A 17,242-nucleotide genomic window follows, 5' to 3' on the forward strand; every position below is an offset into this window, starting at 1 on the left:
TATTCAGATTAAAATGAATACATACAGAGCTTTGTAACTTTCAGCCGTATTACAATCAAAAGGTAAATGAATTTATCTTGATTTGCATTTCTGTCTTGTAAGTATATAGTTTTTTTTTAATGGCATGGCTGTCATTATTGCTTGTGATGGTCTTACATATGTATGTGCCTTTGAGCTGCCATTGAATGATGTGCTCATTAATAACTAATGAGAGAAAGGTGCAATGTTTAAGAGAGTCCCATTATGGTATTGGCAGGTGGACTTGCATGATTGTGTCAGTAAAGCTTTATTGTACGTATGTAGTATTTATGAATCAATGAAGTAAACACTTGTTCAGTTTAGTGTACCTGTTTTCGTTACTAAGAACAATGGATGGCAGGTGTAGCTAATACTGTCTGGAGACATTGGCAATATTCACCGATAGAGATGTCAAAAAGCTCGTCAAGTGGAGATGATAACTTCTTGTTGCTTTGTTGCTGTATAATGTGAATTGAGACTTTATTCCTCAAGTGATGGTGATTCGCACTGAATTATTGTTTTCTTTTTCTCTATACAGAATTAAGTGAGTAGACATGAAAGAACGTTCTGCAACCTTAATCGATTAAGATGATCGCACTACTTTGAAATTGTTCTCATATTTTGATATGAGCACACCATTGACTGTCGCGTTTATGTCAACAGTGTACACAACCACCGTGAAATGTTACATGGGAAACACAATGACGAGGGAAAATTTCCTTCAGTAAGGTCGCGAATGGCAACGTTGAGGCCGGTGGGAGGACGCGCGCACCTATTTGTTGATATAAGCAGGCTACTGAGGACGCGGCGCCAGCCAGACACCAGTGTAGTGTTGTATGTTGAACCGAGTGGAGCTTGTGCCTTGAACTCGTGACGCTTACTTTGAGTCGCACGTCACGTAGTTTTGTATAAAACGATCCTTCCAATTGTTTTGAGAGTACGGAAAGACTGGAGAGTATTTGTTAGAAGTCAAACGTTGGAGAGAAACTCTTAATTGGCACAATTAAACTGGAAAGCTGATCAGTCTTCTCTAGATTGGTGTCTTCAGCGTAGGGCAGTTCGTTGCCTGTCACCACGGAGCCTCAAGTCAACATGCCTCCTGTCATCCAGGACTCATCCATCTCCCTCTCGTCCATCACGGAAGAGGGTATGATAATATTATATTTTCATAACGTCATTCATTGTCTGGTATTTTTACATACACCTGTCTTGTCTCACGCTCGCTCAGGGAACAGTATTAATCATTTCCAGTCGTTTGTCATGTACGTCGCTGATATTAATATTGATAGGAAAATAGTTTGTAGGTTTGATGTGTCTGTTAAGTTGTGTTAAAGTTAGAAAATAGTGACGGAACGACATGTACTACGTGCGATAAACTGACACCTGCCAAAGGAAGACACGATGTTATGTTCAAATTGTATGATTAACTAGAGCTTATCTGAGCTATTTTCCAGTTAACAAATGACATAGCTGCTCATCGTTATGTCTAACTGGTGGGTTGAAGAGTCGAAACAAATTAACCATGTAGTATAGTTTATCCTCACCTTTCACCAGCAGCGAGGCCTCGGGCTGAAGTCCGTGACGTTCGTGTGACTCCTGCAGGTGTGTCGTATTGTTGTTTGTTATTTGATAGGTATCAACCTTCCTTGCTGGCATAGACCTTTTGTGTGTCGTATAGAAGCTCACTCTTGTATAACTCGTGAGGGCATCACCTGTTGTGACGCATTCCTTAATATACTAGAGCGATGGCGGGAGTTGTATAATAAACACCGGAAAGGCTTAGTCAAGTGTGGCATGTTTTTTTCTTTGTATGTGGTTAGGAAGGGTTATGTTGGTTGTTTTTTGTGTGTGTGTAATTCACCACGGTCGTCTGCTGGTCACCCAGCCAGTCTTTCCCATTACGGAGCGAGCTCAGAGCTCATAGACTAATCTTCGGGTAGGACTGAGACCACAACACACTCCACACACCGGGAAAGCGAGACCACAACCCCTCGAGTTACATCCCGTACCTATTTACTGCTAGGTGAACAGGGGCCACACATTATTTCCAATCTTCGGATAGGCCTGAGACCAGGTACACACCACACACCGGGACAACAAGGTCACAACTCGATTTACATCCCGTACCTACTCACTGCTAGGTGAACAGGGGCTACACGTGAAAGGAGACACACGCAAATATCTCCACCCGGCCGAGGAATCGAACCCCGGTCCTCTGGCTTGTGAAGCCAGCGCTCTAACCACTGAGCTACCGGGCGGGTGTGTGTGTGTGTGTGTGTGTGCGTGCGTGCGTGGGTGTGTGCGTGTATACGTGCGTGCGTGTGCGCTCGTGTATGTTGTTGTTAACGTTAAAGAGATGAAAAAAAATTGTTCTTAAGCTAGAAAGAAATTTATAAAGCCTACAAAAGTTTGAGAATCCTTGCTTTAGAGTATACGAGTACACATGTCATATTATTACGTTGGGATCCAAGCTCATTATTTCGTACCAACAAATAAAGAAGCATGGCAGAGGCGTGTGATCAGAGTGAGGCGATAAAAACATCAATGTGCGTCGTGAACCTACATACAGATTTAATGCCCAACCATGCTCCTGCTGTCGCCCTCCAATCCCCGACCCCGCCTCAAACAATCTTTGGTTTGCCTTCAGTTACCAGCGGTTACCAACGTTCCCGGAAAAGTTATGTAGGTTACCTATTCTCATGATTGGATGGTAATTCTCTCTCTCTCTCTCTCTCTCTCTCTCTCTCTCTCTCGCCGTGGTACAGTGGAACCATGCGTGCTTTGGGGTCCGAGGGGTCTCCAAGCGCATGGGTTCGAATCCTGTCCACGGTCTGAGTGTAGGCTGGGCTTCCTCATTCGGGGCAATGGTTTCCTAGCGGGTGGGCTTTGAGATAGGAGGAACCCTAAACAGCATCTCCTTTAGCCCAGAAATTCCCGTGAAAAACCAGCATGGTATAAATAAAAGAATAGATAGTGCACGAAGCAGCATCCATAGGACAAACCACTGCCCTGTCTTGAAGAAAGAGCCTTGATAGCATTATTAGACGATTCAAATCCGTTATCGGCTTGATAAGGCAACCACGAAACTACGCAGAGATAGCTTTTGTTTACTAGTCTGGGGCGTGCCTTACTGAATCAAACTGGTTACTGAAGCGCACCTTTATGTTTAGTGTAGAGCGGAGTAGTGTAAACAGAGGCTTTAGTAAAGCATGCCAGCATCGTGTTTATCCACAGTTTAAAATAGTCCGCTGATGTTTTCACGTAAGAATGGGACGCTTTTCTTTGTGTTTGTTTTAATAGTTGCTGGTTAATAATGTTAGTGTGTTTCACGGTTCAGTTATAGCATTGCTTGAGTATTTTTAAATTTTTTTTTCTTTTCTTTCAGATGTCTCATCTTGTTTCTCTCTCTCTCTCTCTCTCTCTCTCTCTCTCTCTCTCTCTCTCTCTCTCTCTCTCTCTCTCTCTCTCTCTCTTGTGTGTGTGTGTGTGTGTGTGTGTGTGTGTGTGTGTGTGTGTGTGTGTGTGTGTGTGTGTGTGTGTAAGCGGCATCTTTAGATAAAAAAAAAAAGATAATGAAATGTATAAGTACCTACTCCTTTAACAAAACCCAGCTGCCGTCAGACCTCCCAGTCTTACGTGAAAAGGTGAGACTATTCATTTTTAAGGACGAAGGCTGACATTCCTCAATGAAGCGTCTGTTCAGTGCTGGGTACTACATCCTGCGCATGTGCTTGTTAGGGTGGGCTGCTATATCCAGTTTGATTCGGTAAGGCAGGGTCCAGACCAGAAAACAAAAGCTACATATGCGTTGTTCTTAGTGTTAATTCAATAACTTATCTGCAGAACTATGATTATATTATTGAGCTTACGTGGGAGAATTATTTGTAAGAATGTTTAATTCATTATCCACTTTGGAACAAACGCGATCAATAATCTGTCGTACCTGTTCTTGTGTAGGCGTGGAACCAGTTGACAGTGTGTGTGTGTGTGTGTGTGGGTGGGTGGAATTCACCACCACGGTCACCTGCTAGTCACCCAGCCAGCCTTCCTCATTACGGAGCGAGCTCAGAGCTCATAGACAGATTTTCGGCTAGGACTGAGACCACAACACACTCCACACACCGGAAAAGCGAGGCCACATCCCCTCGAGTTACATCCCGTACCAACTTGCTGTTAGGTGAACAGGGGCTACACATTTAAGAGGCTTGCCCATTTGCCTCGTCGCGCCCGGGACTCGATCCCGAGCCTTCTTGGTTGCGAGCTGAGTGTGCTAACTACTACACTACGCGGTGTATGTGTGTGTGTGTGTAATCTGCTGAGTCAGCAAGGTCGTCTAAACCTGAAGCTTCCTCATTCATGTAGTATAATGTAACTCTTCACGGTCGAGAGAGAGAGAGAGAGAGAGGTTGGGGGGAGGGAATTCGCGGTGCATTTCCACGTAGACAAACAAGGACAGAAGAGATGGGGAAAAAAAGATGGCGTCTATATATTTATGCCTCTGTCCATCCAAACAAGGACAGACGGGATGAAAAAAAAAAAAAAAGATGGCGGCTCCGTAATATCTGTGTCCCTGTCCACCCAGCAATGAATGGGTGCCAGTTGTCAACCTTGAGTGTTACCTCCGACATCATGCCCCAAGTTTGGCAGGAAGATGGGAAGGTCTAAACTCTAAACCTAAGATGTACCTCTGCCTAACTACATCACATCCGTATCTGCATCTGCTTAGCGTAAGAATTGTACGATGATGTGAATTTAATCTTGTCGCTGTGATATAAAACTATTAACAAAACTAGTATCTACATTTTTACAGACACCGCAAGAAGAAATCAAACGTTTTTAGTCTTCATAACATAAAGAGATTGTTGCTAAAGAAAAAGTTTTGAAGAGTAAAGAAATGACAGTAAGCCGTCAGTTAATTAAAAATATATTAATTAACTTAAGTATATTAGAAAAAAGACTAGACCTGCAGAATATGGAGGCATACACTGGTTAGCACACATAAAGGGAACCAACACACACACACACACACACACACACACACACACACACACACACACACACACACACACACACACACACACACACACACACACACATATATGAAATAAAGACCCGGAATTTCCTGATGCTTCCTTCCCACACATTGCTCCTAAACATTGTCCCCCCGCTGCCTTCCTAAGCATTTCTCCCTCGCGCTGACGTATCTTGGTGGCACTTCACAAACAAAGCATAAAACATGCCTGAGGCACGCCCGTTCACTTGGCACACAGCGTAAGGCCAACGAAGCGTGAGCCAGCATCATCACCGGTGCCAAATTAACAAGGCAAAGATGACAAGAAGTTATTTTATGTTATGGACTCGTAACGGACTTAACAAAAACACACACACACACACACACACACTCTCTCTCTCTCTCTCTCTCTCTCTCTCTCTCTCTCTCTCTCTCTCTCTCTCTCTCTCTCTCGTGACATCCTACTCTTAAGGCTCACGCAAGGCTAACTCATCAGGTTGGCGCCAAAAAATTCCCACCACCTGCTTTTTATGTTTCTGTCACATGCTTGTAAACATTGTGATAAAGCCAAGTGCGTGGACGATTAGTTACGAAAGAATATTTGCAAGTTTTGATGATTTTCCTAACCTGATCATTCATTCTAAATTTACCACAAACGAAACGAATTGTGTCCAGATTGTTTACTATAAGAGCGTCACTTATATCACCTTTGTTAAAACCCTTTGCTCTTTAGATATCTGTGTTTCCACGCCATGAATGCAGGTTGAGTCGTTTTGGCCTGTCTTTGTACCAATGGTTCCCAAACTTTTATTGAGCGAGTACCACTTGGATGTCCTGTACATTTCCCGCGTACCATCTGGTTCCAGAAAAGCTCGGCTCCAGCAAACCTCAATTTATTCGCAAATACTTTATTTTAACACATCTCAGTCTAATGCGAGGGATATGCATCTTTCTCTCTCTCTCTCTCTCTCTCTCTCTCTCTCTCTCTCTCTCTCTCTCTCTCTCTTCTTTCTTTCTTTCTTTCTTTCTTTCTTTCTTTCTTTCTTTCTTTCTTTCTTTCTCTCTTTCTCTCTCTCTCTCTCTCTCTCTCTCTCTCTCTCTCTCTCTCTCTCTCTCTCTCTCTCTCTCTCTCTCTCTCTCTCTTGACATCCTACTCTTAAGGCTCACGCAAGGCTAACTCATCAGGTTGGCGCCAAAAAATTCCCACCACCTGCTTTTTATGTTTCTGTCACATGCTTGTAAACATTGTGATAAAGCCAAGTGCGTGGACGATTAGTTACGAAAGAATATTTGCAAGTTTTGATGATTTTCCTAACCTGATCATTCATTCTAAATTTACCACAAACGAAACGAATTGTGTCCAGATTGTTTACTATAAGAGCGTCACTTATATCACCTTTGTTAAAACCCTTTGCTCTTTAGATATCTGTGTTTCCACGCCATGAATGCAGGTTGAGTCGTTTTGGCCTGTCTTTGTACCAATGATTCCCAAACTTTTATTCGCAAATACTTTATTTTAACACATCTCAGTCTAATGCGAGGGATATGCATCTGTTTCTTCTCCACCAGCTGATCGATGCTAGATTATGTTATGTAAGGCAATAATAGTTTTTTTCTGAAAAATTAATTGTTTTGATTTAACTTAAATAGCATATGATCCAGAAAATGCTCTTGTACAACCTGGAGAACCTTCGTGTACCACTGGTGGTTCGCGAAGTTGTTGAGAACCACTGCTTTGTACGGTAATCCTCCAAGAATCTATGTTGATATTACAGCCTGAATCATTGTAGTGATCCTTCTCTGCAGTGCTTCACATGCTTAATGATGATGTAGATGTCTTAGTTTGTCTAAGTGTCTCGTGCGTGCCCAGAAGTCTTTCGTTAATATTATGTCGAGAGAGAGAGAGAGAGAGAGAGAGAGAGAGAGAGAGAGAGAGAGAGAGAGAGGGGGGGAATGGGGAGTCTAGGGTGCACTCACACTTGGTTACTTAAGATGAATGTTCAATATTATCAAGCAGTGGATGTAAGATGTCTTATTGGAAGACAGCGAACATTATCTATACTGTTGTTGTTGTTGTTATTTTTATTTTTGTTATCGTTGTTATAGCTCACACAAACGCTGGTCGTTCACGCAGTTGTTTAACATCGTCCTGGTAGCAAGTTCGTATCCCGCTCAAACACAACGGTTTTCACGGATTACTAGTGAGTGGTGGACATTTACTGGTCTCCTTTAGCACGACGGTGTTGGGGGGGTGTTGTTTGTGTGAGAAAGGTCTCGGTCCTATCCTTAGAGAGGCTTACGGTCACGAGGCCTGCATGTGATACTTCAGACCGTGGTGAGGCACACAATCACTCTCTCTCTCTCTCTCTCTCTCTCTCTCTCTCTCTCTCTCTCTCTCTCTCTCTCTCTAATATTAGCGTCAGGTCCTCAGGGTGGCGCCGTCTCGCCTTGGCGCCAGCACAGATATAACGCATGACACTGACTCAGTGACGGTGGTACCGCCGCCGCTCGGGCAGAGTTGGCGTGGATATAGTGAAAGCGAGCGAAGGCACAGTGCCACATCCATTTTCTTGTTTGTTTATCTTCAGCGATACGATTTCAAGGTTGGGAGAGTGATGTCTTGCTTGCCGTGCATTGGTATATCAAGGCTGGTTGTTCTAGTGGACTTTGCCATAATTACGATTTTTGGCTTAGACTCCTACACACACACACACACACACACACACGCGCGCGCGGAGGTGATAGATGTGAGAATGTACTTCAGCTAGACACGTATATTAGGTACAAAATTAATGCAGTTAGTACCTCAGACACACACACACACACACACACACACACACACACACACACACACACACACACACACACACAGTAAGTAAGCGGATAAGGAAGGCATTGAAGTAACGATAACATCTGGAGTCAAGCCGGAGCCATTACTTCTTACATTTTGTGCAAGAATCCTATTAATGATGCAGGAAGAAGCCCACACGTAGACACCGCTGGCCAGTACGAACGAATATGGTGTTCCTGTGTACCGATAGGAATATGATCAGAGAAATTAACATGGACATCAAGACCAATGTAGTATGCAGGTTAACGCAAGTAGAAACTGATCGCATTCTTAAACATTTGTGTCTCATCTGGGTGGTTCCTTAAAACAATATTTAATGGAAGTTAATTGGGTTTTCAAGTATGTTTTCATGATTCCAGTGACAGTTTAACGCATTCTTCCATTACCATTGCCAGAATGTTGTGATCCGAACAGGGTAAAAGGAAGAAAAATAGAGAAATTAATCTTCTGTACAAACAATTGAGAGAGAGAGAGAGAGAGAGAGAGAGAGAGAGAGAGAGATATCGCAACGGGGATGTACTACGTAATTAAACAGGGTCTTTTTATTTCAGTTACCTGTTTTGTAGCAGTGAGCGTAGGCGTCGGCTGACTGGAGAGAGATCGCACCAGGGGAGGGAAGGAAAAACAGACTGGTTTGTGAATGCATAGGTTTATCGACAAACAAGTCTTGAGTTTAGATCGATGTCATTGATTCCTTCTATACACAAGCTCTCTCTCTCTCTCTCTCTCTCTCTCTCTCTCTCTCTCTCTCTCTCTCTCTCTCTCAAATTGTTATATCACAGTATATAATCCATTGTGGAATAAACATTTCTTAGACTTCTTCCTGGCTGGTGTGTGTGTGTGTGTGTGTGTGTGTGTGTAATAGTGTCCGCTGTACGTGTGACTGTGCGCGCGCAGTTGATGTGCCAGAATGTTGTATGGTTTGGCTGCCACTTGTTTATCGTAGGTGGGCTAATGTGGGGAGGATGATTAAGAGCTATTTTAGACATCTTGGAACGAGAGAGAGAGAGAGAGAGAGAGAGAGAGAGAGAGAGAGAGAGAGAGAGAGACCCCACAGTGTTGGATGACCTTGGCCTCTTCGTAGTGAAGGTTTGTCAGGTGTCATTGCGTCTTGTGGTAACGTTAACTTCTTTAAAACATCAAATCAATTTTCCACAGAAGCAGGAAGAGAAAGACACCACTCAATCTAATGGAAAGATCACTATGATTATGTAAACGATGTTGGTAAGAGCACTTCTTCTATGTAAGCGATGCCTAGAAGGTACAGAAGGGAGTTCTCGTTTCAATACCCTGTTCCATATAGGACAGCTTTTCCAGTCGCTGAATTCGTTAGTATCTCTAGTCTCCAGATTATAGTTATCGATAGTCCATACGTCTCTCTCTCTCTCTCTCTCTCTCTCTCTCTCTCTCTCTCTTGCAGTTGCTAAGAGGCGCCAGTAAGACTGTTTTCACTTCGTCAACAGAACCATTAACTGGTGTGTTCCTCCATTCTTTTCATACTGTTATTATTTTGTTTAATGATGCGTAGGAAGTGGCGTAATCTTTTTCAGCCACCGTTCCGCTAAACAAATCATCATATTGTGAAAGTGGTAACATCACGGCTTCTTTCGGGCGGGAAGCCAGTTCAAGGATCACGCACAAACATACACACACACACACACACACACACACACACACACACTAAGCAATTTGATTTTCTATGCATATCAAGTGCTTAATGAATATTTATTTTGGATACTTTTGTTTTGAGGACAGGAGAACGATAGCCGCGTTCTCTCAAACCCTCGTCTCTTCCTTGCATATTCGTACAGGCAAGGGATGTGTTGAACATTTCTTGTTAGATGATGTCAATATTATTCGGAGTCATGTGACTTAAAAGTGGGCGTTGAAGAATGGTGCGTGAGAAAGGTCGTATTATTTTAAAGTAATGTAGCTTCCGATGCAGGCATCAAAGAACATCGCCGAATCTGCTTCCGCCTATGAATTGATAACTGAACTGTAATGACTGGCAGCCTGACGTGGTAACATGCATTACTATCATTGTATTAGTGACAAAAGAGAATTGTTTGACAAGTTCCATGGGTGTTCCTGACCTATCGCTCAGGACATCCTACCTACTTGAGCCACTGCAAAGAACTTTCTATGTATTGTTATTTCCTGGTTTCATCAAAATACAGTGTTGCTTCAAGGAAAGGTTTGTTGGCTCCTGTGGAAAATTCCGTGCTGCAAGAAGTTGCCAGATGTGTGAGAGTGACTGGCGGAATGGAAGCGAGGAGAGTGATGATGTATGACTGTAGGTTTGTCTTCTTTTACACTAATCAATACAGTGATGCCAGAATAATGTCTGACCTCCTTAAGTCTATAAATTAGTATTTAAAGAGTAGAGCCATTTAGTTGGTTAGCGTTGGAGAGACTTCTTACATTTACCTGGCAGCGGAAGTTTCCTATGACGGCACTATAGGTAGACTAGTAGTAGTAGTAGTAGTAGCAGTAGTAGTAGTAGTAGTAGTAGTAGTAGTAGTAGTAGTAGTAGTAGTAGCAGCAGCAGCAGCAGCAGCATCAGCAGCAGTAGCAGCAAAAATGCAGTTGCAGCTGAATTAGAGATGATGATAGATTCAGAATTTATCTTTGTTGGAAGCTTAGTACTTAGTAATTGATTGTCAGTAGAAAGGTAAAGCTTTGGGGATGGGCCATGTATCCCTAGCATTTAAGGTTAGCGATGGTATAGTGATTTGATAAAGCGGATATCCGTGATATTTTCCACCTGTTGCTTGCATAGTATTTTTTTTTTTTTTACTTACCTGATCATAGTAGTAGACAGTGTGTGTGTGTGTGTGTGTGTGTGTGTGTGTGTGTTGTATAAATGCCGATTCAATTCATGCGCTGTGCTTGTACTACGTACAAGGAATATGTTTCTAGTGACTTTGGACTAAATTACACCTCGGCTTCTGCCGAACGCAGTTGTTGTCAAGGTCTTCTCCATTTGGGGGAACTTATTAGTTACCCATGGGGTGGACTTATTAGGCCCAGAATATTGTTAGTAGTCTTACTTTCAGCTCCATCGTTCAGTGGTGTTCAAGGTGGTGTGACGTCACGTCCGTCACTGTCGCCAGAATTGAGCTGGGACGGCACCACCAGCGGCCGAGGCATGATTCAGCGGCGTGCTTGCTTGCAGGTCTTAGCTTATTTATTTTATACTTTCCTCTCGGGTGCTGGTGATAAGTAATCCTTTAGGGAAAGTCCTGCTCTCTTGGCAGTGATTTTGTGTTGTATGTTGGCTTTGTACAAGAAGGTAGTGAAAGTGAATCTCTCTCTCTCTCTCTCTCTCTCTCTCTCTCTCTCTCTCTCAGATTTAAGATGGTTTCATTTTACACAAGATATGGGAAGTTGCTGTCGTGTTTCCGATAGTAAGGAAGAGTTAATGCAACCAGTATTGTTGTTTTGCAGAGGAAGTGGAGACACAGGAGGCCTTGCTGGTGATGGCAAAACTACAGAGTGTACTGCGCCGTGGGGTGGAACGCTATCTCACATGTCACGCTGTTCTGCTGCCCCGCCCTACTCTCCTCAAGTAGGAACATTTGTAGGATTACAGTAACTGATAAATAGAATTTCAATGAGCAATTTCAGCTTGTGCTAGCAGTGTGGCTATTATTTTTTTTATGGTAATTGATTCCAATCGCATGATTTATACAACTTTGCGTAAATAAGTATTTACTATATTAATAGTGTAATAATGATGTTCCTTGAATGAAGTTTCCTGTGCGTGTCAGTAAATTTTCTCCCACCGCACAGGGCTGCACATGATGTGCTGAGGTTGTGCGCCCAACGACCCAGCGGCCTTCGCGGTGCTGTTGTCGATCTTTATCTTAGGGACAACGATACGTGCAAGAGGTAAGACCTGGTGTGATCTTGACCACGTCTGACATTTAAGTGGTATGCAATAGTTGAGTGATGCAGGTTGAAGCTGCAGTGTAGCATTATATACAGTAGCCGTGTGTTTGTTTGCAGGCTGGCGCAGGTGGTGGCTGATCCTCGTGTAGATACCAAGACAGTCATAAAGCTTACCCTGCATCGGGATCCTTCCTCATCTGATCCCGGTGTGTTGAATCTACTCTCTGGGTACACGATGGAGCGATCTTGCCTCCCGTGATCACAGGCGACTGCTATGAAAGCCGCGCTGCAGCTGCCTCTATTAGAAATATGCTCAGCAGCTGAGTCGCTACATGGCGGTAGGGACCACGTCGACCACTGTCTGGTGGTAGAGTAACGATGGTAAATGCCCAATGCGAAATTGTATGAATTGATAACGTTTCCTGGAAAGTATTGTGTGAGATGTGCACATTATTCTGCAGGAGGCCCTTGATCGGGCTGTATCCGGGTCACAGCTGGACCGTCAGCATGATAATCTGTCTATGCAACTTTCCTTTGAAGTGATAATTTGTTACAGCATTTATCCCATATTAATTTCGTAAGGCATAGCCAACCGTTTGTCGCTATCAAGGGTATACTTGTCAGCTACCAGACTGATGAGGTGCAGGGACTCGCGTCTCATCAGGCAACCTTCGTGTGCTCTGTAAGACCAAATGGAATGATGCCCAAGAGAGAAAGAAACTGGTGCCTGAATGGATGAAGGGGTGTTGCGGAGAAATGAAAGGGTATGGCTGCTGTTTGGGGATATATCTATCGGGGTTCATGTACTGGGCTTCCGTCCTCATTGTTCATTTCGTCAATATAGAACATATGGGTGGTGTTAACATTTGCTGCATTTTGCCAGACAGTGTCTTCACTCTCTTGTTTACAGTTTATGTCGGTTTCGGTCAAATGTTAAGACATTTATGTAGAAAAATAATTATGGAAGGAAATATATTAATATTATACATGTACTGTACTTACATTGTCATTGCTCTCATCCATCATTACGTTCATTACTCATTACTGTATATACATACGTCATGTCACACATCTCATCACGAAGTGTATAATACATAAATGTATACATATACATTGAATTCATAGTTCATCTTTCCATATGCATGGTATGTAAATTAAGCATAGACGTCTTCCATCTCTTTTAAATGCTACATCCGAATAGGAAATGAGCAAAGGAACATTTCATCCCTACTCCAACCGAACTGTAAGTTTGAGTGCCACCAAGTGTGTTTTAACCCATCTAGTGTCAGGTTAATATGGCCTGCTATGCCTGTGTGAAGTGGAGAGGGATGCATTGTGTTGCGTGCAGTATAGTAATTGCCAAAAGTCTAAAAAACTGTTTACACTTCCATTTTGTTTCTTCCACAAGTCTTTTTATCTGCTGACAATCTCATTACAAAACCTTAATGTAGATAGATTCTTAGCAGATCAGAGGACTTAGAACCGAGTAAAAACTAAGCACAGTGGACTACGACTATGACTGTACCCCTAATGTTGAGTTACCAGGGGGTGAAGAATTGTAAACTTGGCCTAATCAAGTCTAACCTAGGAACTTATATTTGTATATTTTGTAACTTTGAATAAATTGCAGGAAATTTATAATCTTTTTTCATTTGTGACATACTTTGAATTAGTGGGATGATGAACACTTGTGGGCCAGTGAGGAAGTGGCTGATGTTTGGTTTTGCATAGTAAGAGGGATTGATCCACTAGATATTGTTAGTAAATATAAAAAGATAAACAATGATATCATTACGTAGAATTTATCAACTTAACAACCATTTTTTAAAGTATATTAAAAAAAATATTGAACGATCTTGGCAACATTTAGCGCGGTGAAATCAAAGTAAGGAACTAATGTTTTCAAGAACGTTCTCAAGTTCTTACAGTGACAGTTAAACAAAAATTTTGTATCATCGATAAAGAAAACCGAGAATCCGAATCGTGTTTGTAAGTTCTGTGAGACTAGTTTTCCGCCTACTCCTTTTGTGAATATGGCAGAGTGTAGCAACTATCAAGTGTGCTGATACGGAGGCAGCTGCGCCGTATAGTGGGCGGTGGCGTGCCAACAGCTGTCCCGATAACTAGTCTGCCTTAACAGCAGACTCCTTCAGGCTGCGGCACTATCAAGGTAAAGAAGGTGTTCATTTTCTTCAATTGCTGATACAGTTCTCGTTGGAGATCATGTCTAATTCCATACTGTGAAATAAGTAGCAGAATGACTACCAGTACTGCGTGTGGCCATTACTGTGAGTGTTAAGTTGTTAACATCATTACGGAAGAACTTGTGTGTTGTTGGTTCTAGATAAAAACAAACCACGGGATTCTTAAACGTTTCGAAATATTTGTATTTTTCTTAACAGGTTCTAGTAGGAATTACTTTTTTTTTTCAATAGTGTTTACATATTAGTTGTAGTGATGTTTTTGACATCTACAATATGAGCTGGAAAACACCCACTATCACGATATAATTACGCATGTGTACAGATATATTCTTCAGGGATAAGCTAACGATCACAAGTCTTGCACGTGTAATTTTTAAGACCGTGGATTGGTTGTCAGTCGGACTTATCACGTCTTCTTTATTTATGGAGAATTTAAAGATCTGTTTTTCTTTCCTTTTAAGCGTCCACCCAATGGAAGGCCCGAGCTCTACTCTAGCTTTGTGGAGCAATAAATTCCTGGTTTTCTTACGGGATTCGAAGTATGATGGACCAGACACAAAGATGAAGACCCACAACTTCACAAACATTTACAACCTCCTGTTTGTCCCTGGTGAACGCCACGAAGAGCACGGTGATCCGCCGTCTCCAGATGCGGTCATCCAGTACATGATAAACCAAGGTCTTCTAATAAAAGAAGAAGAGTTTTTAAGAGTTTTTCACGGTAGTTGAAAAATTCTCAAAGCATTGGTTATTGATGGAAACATTCATCAAATATTCACTTCGTATATAGCGTTACTAATGCAAGTGATTCATTTACAACCAAAAATTAAACACTATTTCAATGAGTGTTGAAAAGTGTTTGTTTTATTTATAACCCAAAGGCTTGATTTTTCTAGCAGTGACTTGGAGTTAGCTTTTCCACATTATACCGTATTACGATTTAAGGATTGATTTCCCGTGGTCATTTTGTAGTGAATCAAATACCATAGTCAATGCTGGTAAAATGTTACTTGTGTCTTGATCACCTCTGGCCCTCACTGGTGCCTTGTTAGGAGATAAAAATAAGTAAATTGAGATAGATAAGACAATAAATGATTAAATAATTATTTCCATGGTATTTCAGTGATAGGGGTTCGATTCCGGTGAAGACTTCTCATACAATGGCAAATGCATTCTACCAGTAGTCCAAACTCACAATGACGCCTCAAAGCTGGGCATTATTGTATCAGCTGTCTTCTTTACATGCGGTGGCTTCCCTCAATAGTAACATTGGTCTCGGATAGTACTCATTCAATTTTCTGTTTTCATTTTCGCTTAATCAGTCTCAGAGAGAGAGAGAGAGAGAGAGAGAGAGAGAGAGAGAGAGAGAGAGAGAGAGTGTGTGTGTGTGTGTGTTTTGTCATTGTTATTTGTCGGGGTAAAGGTAAAATATAAATCCTTGTCTTTAATGTCTGATAGCATGCAATTCTGCAATTCTCTCATTCTTTAGTAATTCATGTTGAGAAAGTTGACGCAAGGGTGTAATTTAACCAAAAATAACCACGCAGGAAATACCTCTACCAATCTACAGGCAGATGGGCACTTGGAATTACGTTAGTGTTTGACGTGTGTACTTGACGTCACAAGGTCACATGTTTCGCTGCTACGGTGTGAGTGACGAACGGGGAGAGCGTTTCCAGCAAAAGAATGTGGTTTGTCGCAGACCTACAAGTGATGAAGGTATGTGTAGGTACGTATGTGTTGTATCCTCCTCTTCTTCTTCTCCTCCTCCTCCTCCTCCTCCTCCTCCTCCTCCTCCTCCTCCTCCTCCTCCTCCTCCTCCTCCTCCTTTTCCACGGCCGTCACCTCTTTTATAATCATCTATTCCCTCTCGTCTATCCCCTCCACCCTCTCATCCTTCTACTTCTCTATCTCCTCCTTCACCATATTTATTTTTTGTTATCTCCATGCAGATATTCTTTTGTCCTATATCCGCTCCCTCCTCCTCCTCGTTCTCTTCCTTTTCTTTCTCCATCATTATAACTACTATCACATATCAAGAATACCTTAATAGTCAATAATTAAAGCCAAGAAACGGAGATATTGTTCGGGACCCACGTGCTTTGTTGATATATCCATAGCATACACTCATTCTTCGTTAAGATACCCAGTGAAAACATTGGACAAGTTATTTCAAAAGATTACCGCTGTGTGTGTGTGGTTGTGTGTGTGTGTGTGAGAGAGAGAGAGAGAGAGAGAGAGAGAGAGAGAGAGAGAGAGTCCTGTAGTGGTTAGATATAAAACGTTTAAACTTTAGAGCCATCAAGATAGTCATGGGTTTCTCAAATGACAGAAGTGTCGTTAACAGGCAAAGGGTTAACTGAAACCAACCTTGAAGAGAGAGAGCGTTCTGTGGTTTGAATATAAACTACAGGATACACTTAGAATTCATGCAATAACTTGTTGTAAAGGGAGAGAGGTGGCATAATGATGCTATTGCAGAAGGCGTCAACACAAGACCATGAATTTGCTCTGCTCGAATCCTTAACCCTTTCAATACGAGGACGCATTTTTATTATGAGTTTTGTGTATGATTGGACGATTTTATTGACATTAGGAAGGGTCTATGAAGGTCTGAAGATTAATGGCCACAGTCTTCACTTTTTTTAATCCCTACGTAAGTTTCTGAAGCTGCACAAAATCACCAAATAGTAACCAGAAGGAATATGGAAAAGTGTCACGGTACTGAAAGGTTAAACTGAGATAATCCTACCAGCGGAAAGAGCCAAGTGTGTAATCTGGTGAATCTCAAATTTACGTACAAGATCCAGAAACTCATACACCCGTTATTGAATCCAAGAAAACGAAAAATAACTTTAGCTTTCTTAAATAACACTGACCGCCGTGAGTTCCTTTCAAGCTCCGCAAAAATGACCTGGTACAAGTTTTTAGCATATGACTTGGAAGACACTACTGACGCAGCATTGAGTGTTCGAGTATATAGTGCCAACTTCCATCCTGCCTGGTGTTAGAGTGGTGTTATAGTTTTTGGTCAATGAAGTTGTCTGTGGGAGAGGTATGATTAAATAGGATTGTTCTCTCTCTCTCTCTCTCTCTCTCTCTCTCTCTCTCTCTCTCTCTCTCTCTCTCTCTCTCTCTTGTTCTTCCATTGACGCTTCAGAGCCATTACTACTTAAAGTATTACTAGATTCATGGAAGCATCATTGAAAACTCGACTTTCAACAAAACTTCGAGACTGTGGAGAAAGGTTAACACTTCAAACGCTGT

At 42.1% G+C, this 17,242-nt stretch overlaps 1 protein-coding gene across 1 annotated transcript; it reads left to right on the forward strand.

Annotated features, from left to right (window-relative positions):
• Positions 1–821: 821 nt before the first annotated feature.
• On the forward strand, positions 822–14,830 carry LOC123518218 (DNA damage-inducible transcript 4-like protein). Its single transcript, XM_045278927.1, has 5 exons — positions 822–1,165; positions 11,328–11,448; positions 11,673–11,771; positions 11,889–13,941; positions 14,437–14,830. Exons 1-4 carry the CDS (start codon positions 1,111–1,113, stop codon positions 12,028–12,030), a joined length of 417 nt encoding a protein of 138 aa, XP_045134862.1. The 5' UTR covers positions 822–1,110; the 3' UTR covers positions 12,031–13,941; positions 14,437–14,830.
• Positions 14,831–17,242: the final 2,412 nt, after the last annotated feature.

The sequence above is a fragment of the Portunus trituberculatus genome, chromosome 43 (assembly GCF_017591435.1).
Source record: "Portunus trituberculatus isolate SZX2019 chromosome 43, ASM1759143v1, whole genome shotgun sequence".
Classification (NCBI taxonomy): domain Eukaryota; kingdom Metazoa; phylum Arthropoda; class Malacostraca; order Decapoda; family Portunidae; genus Portunus; species Portunus trituberculatus.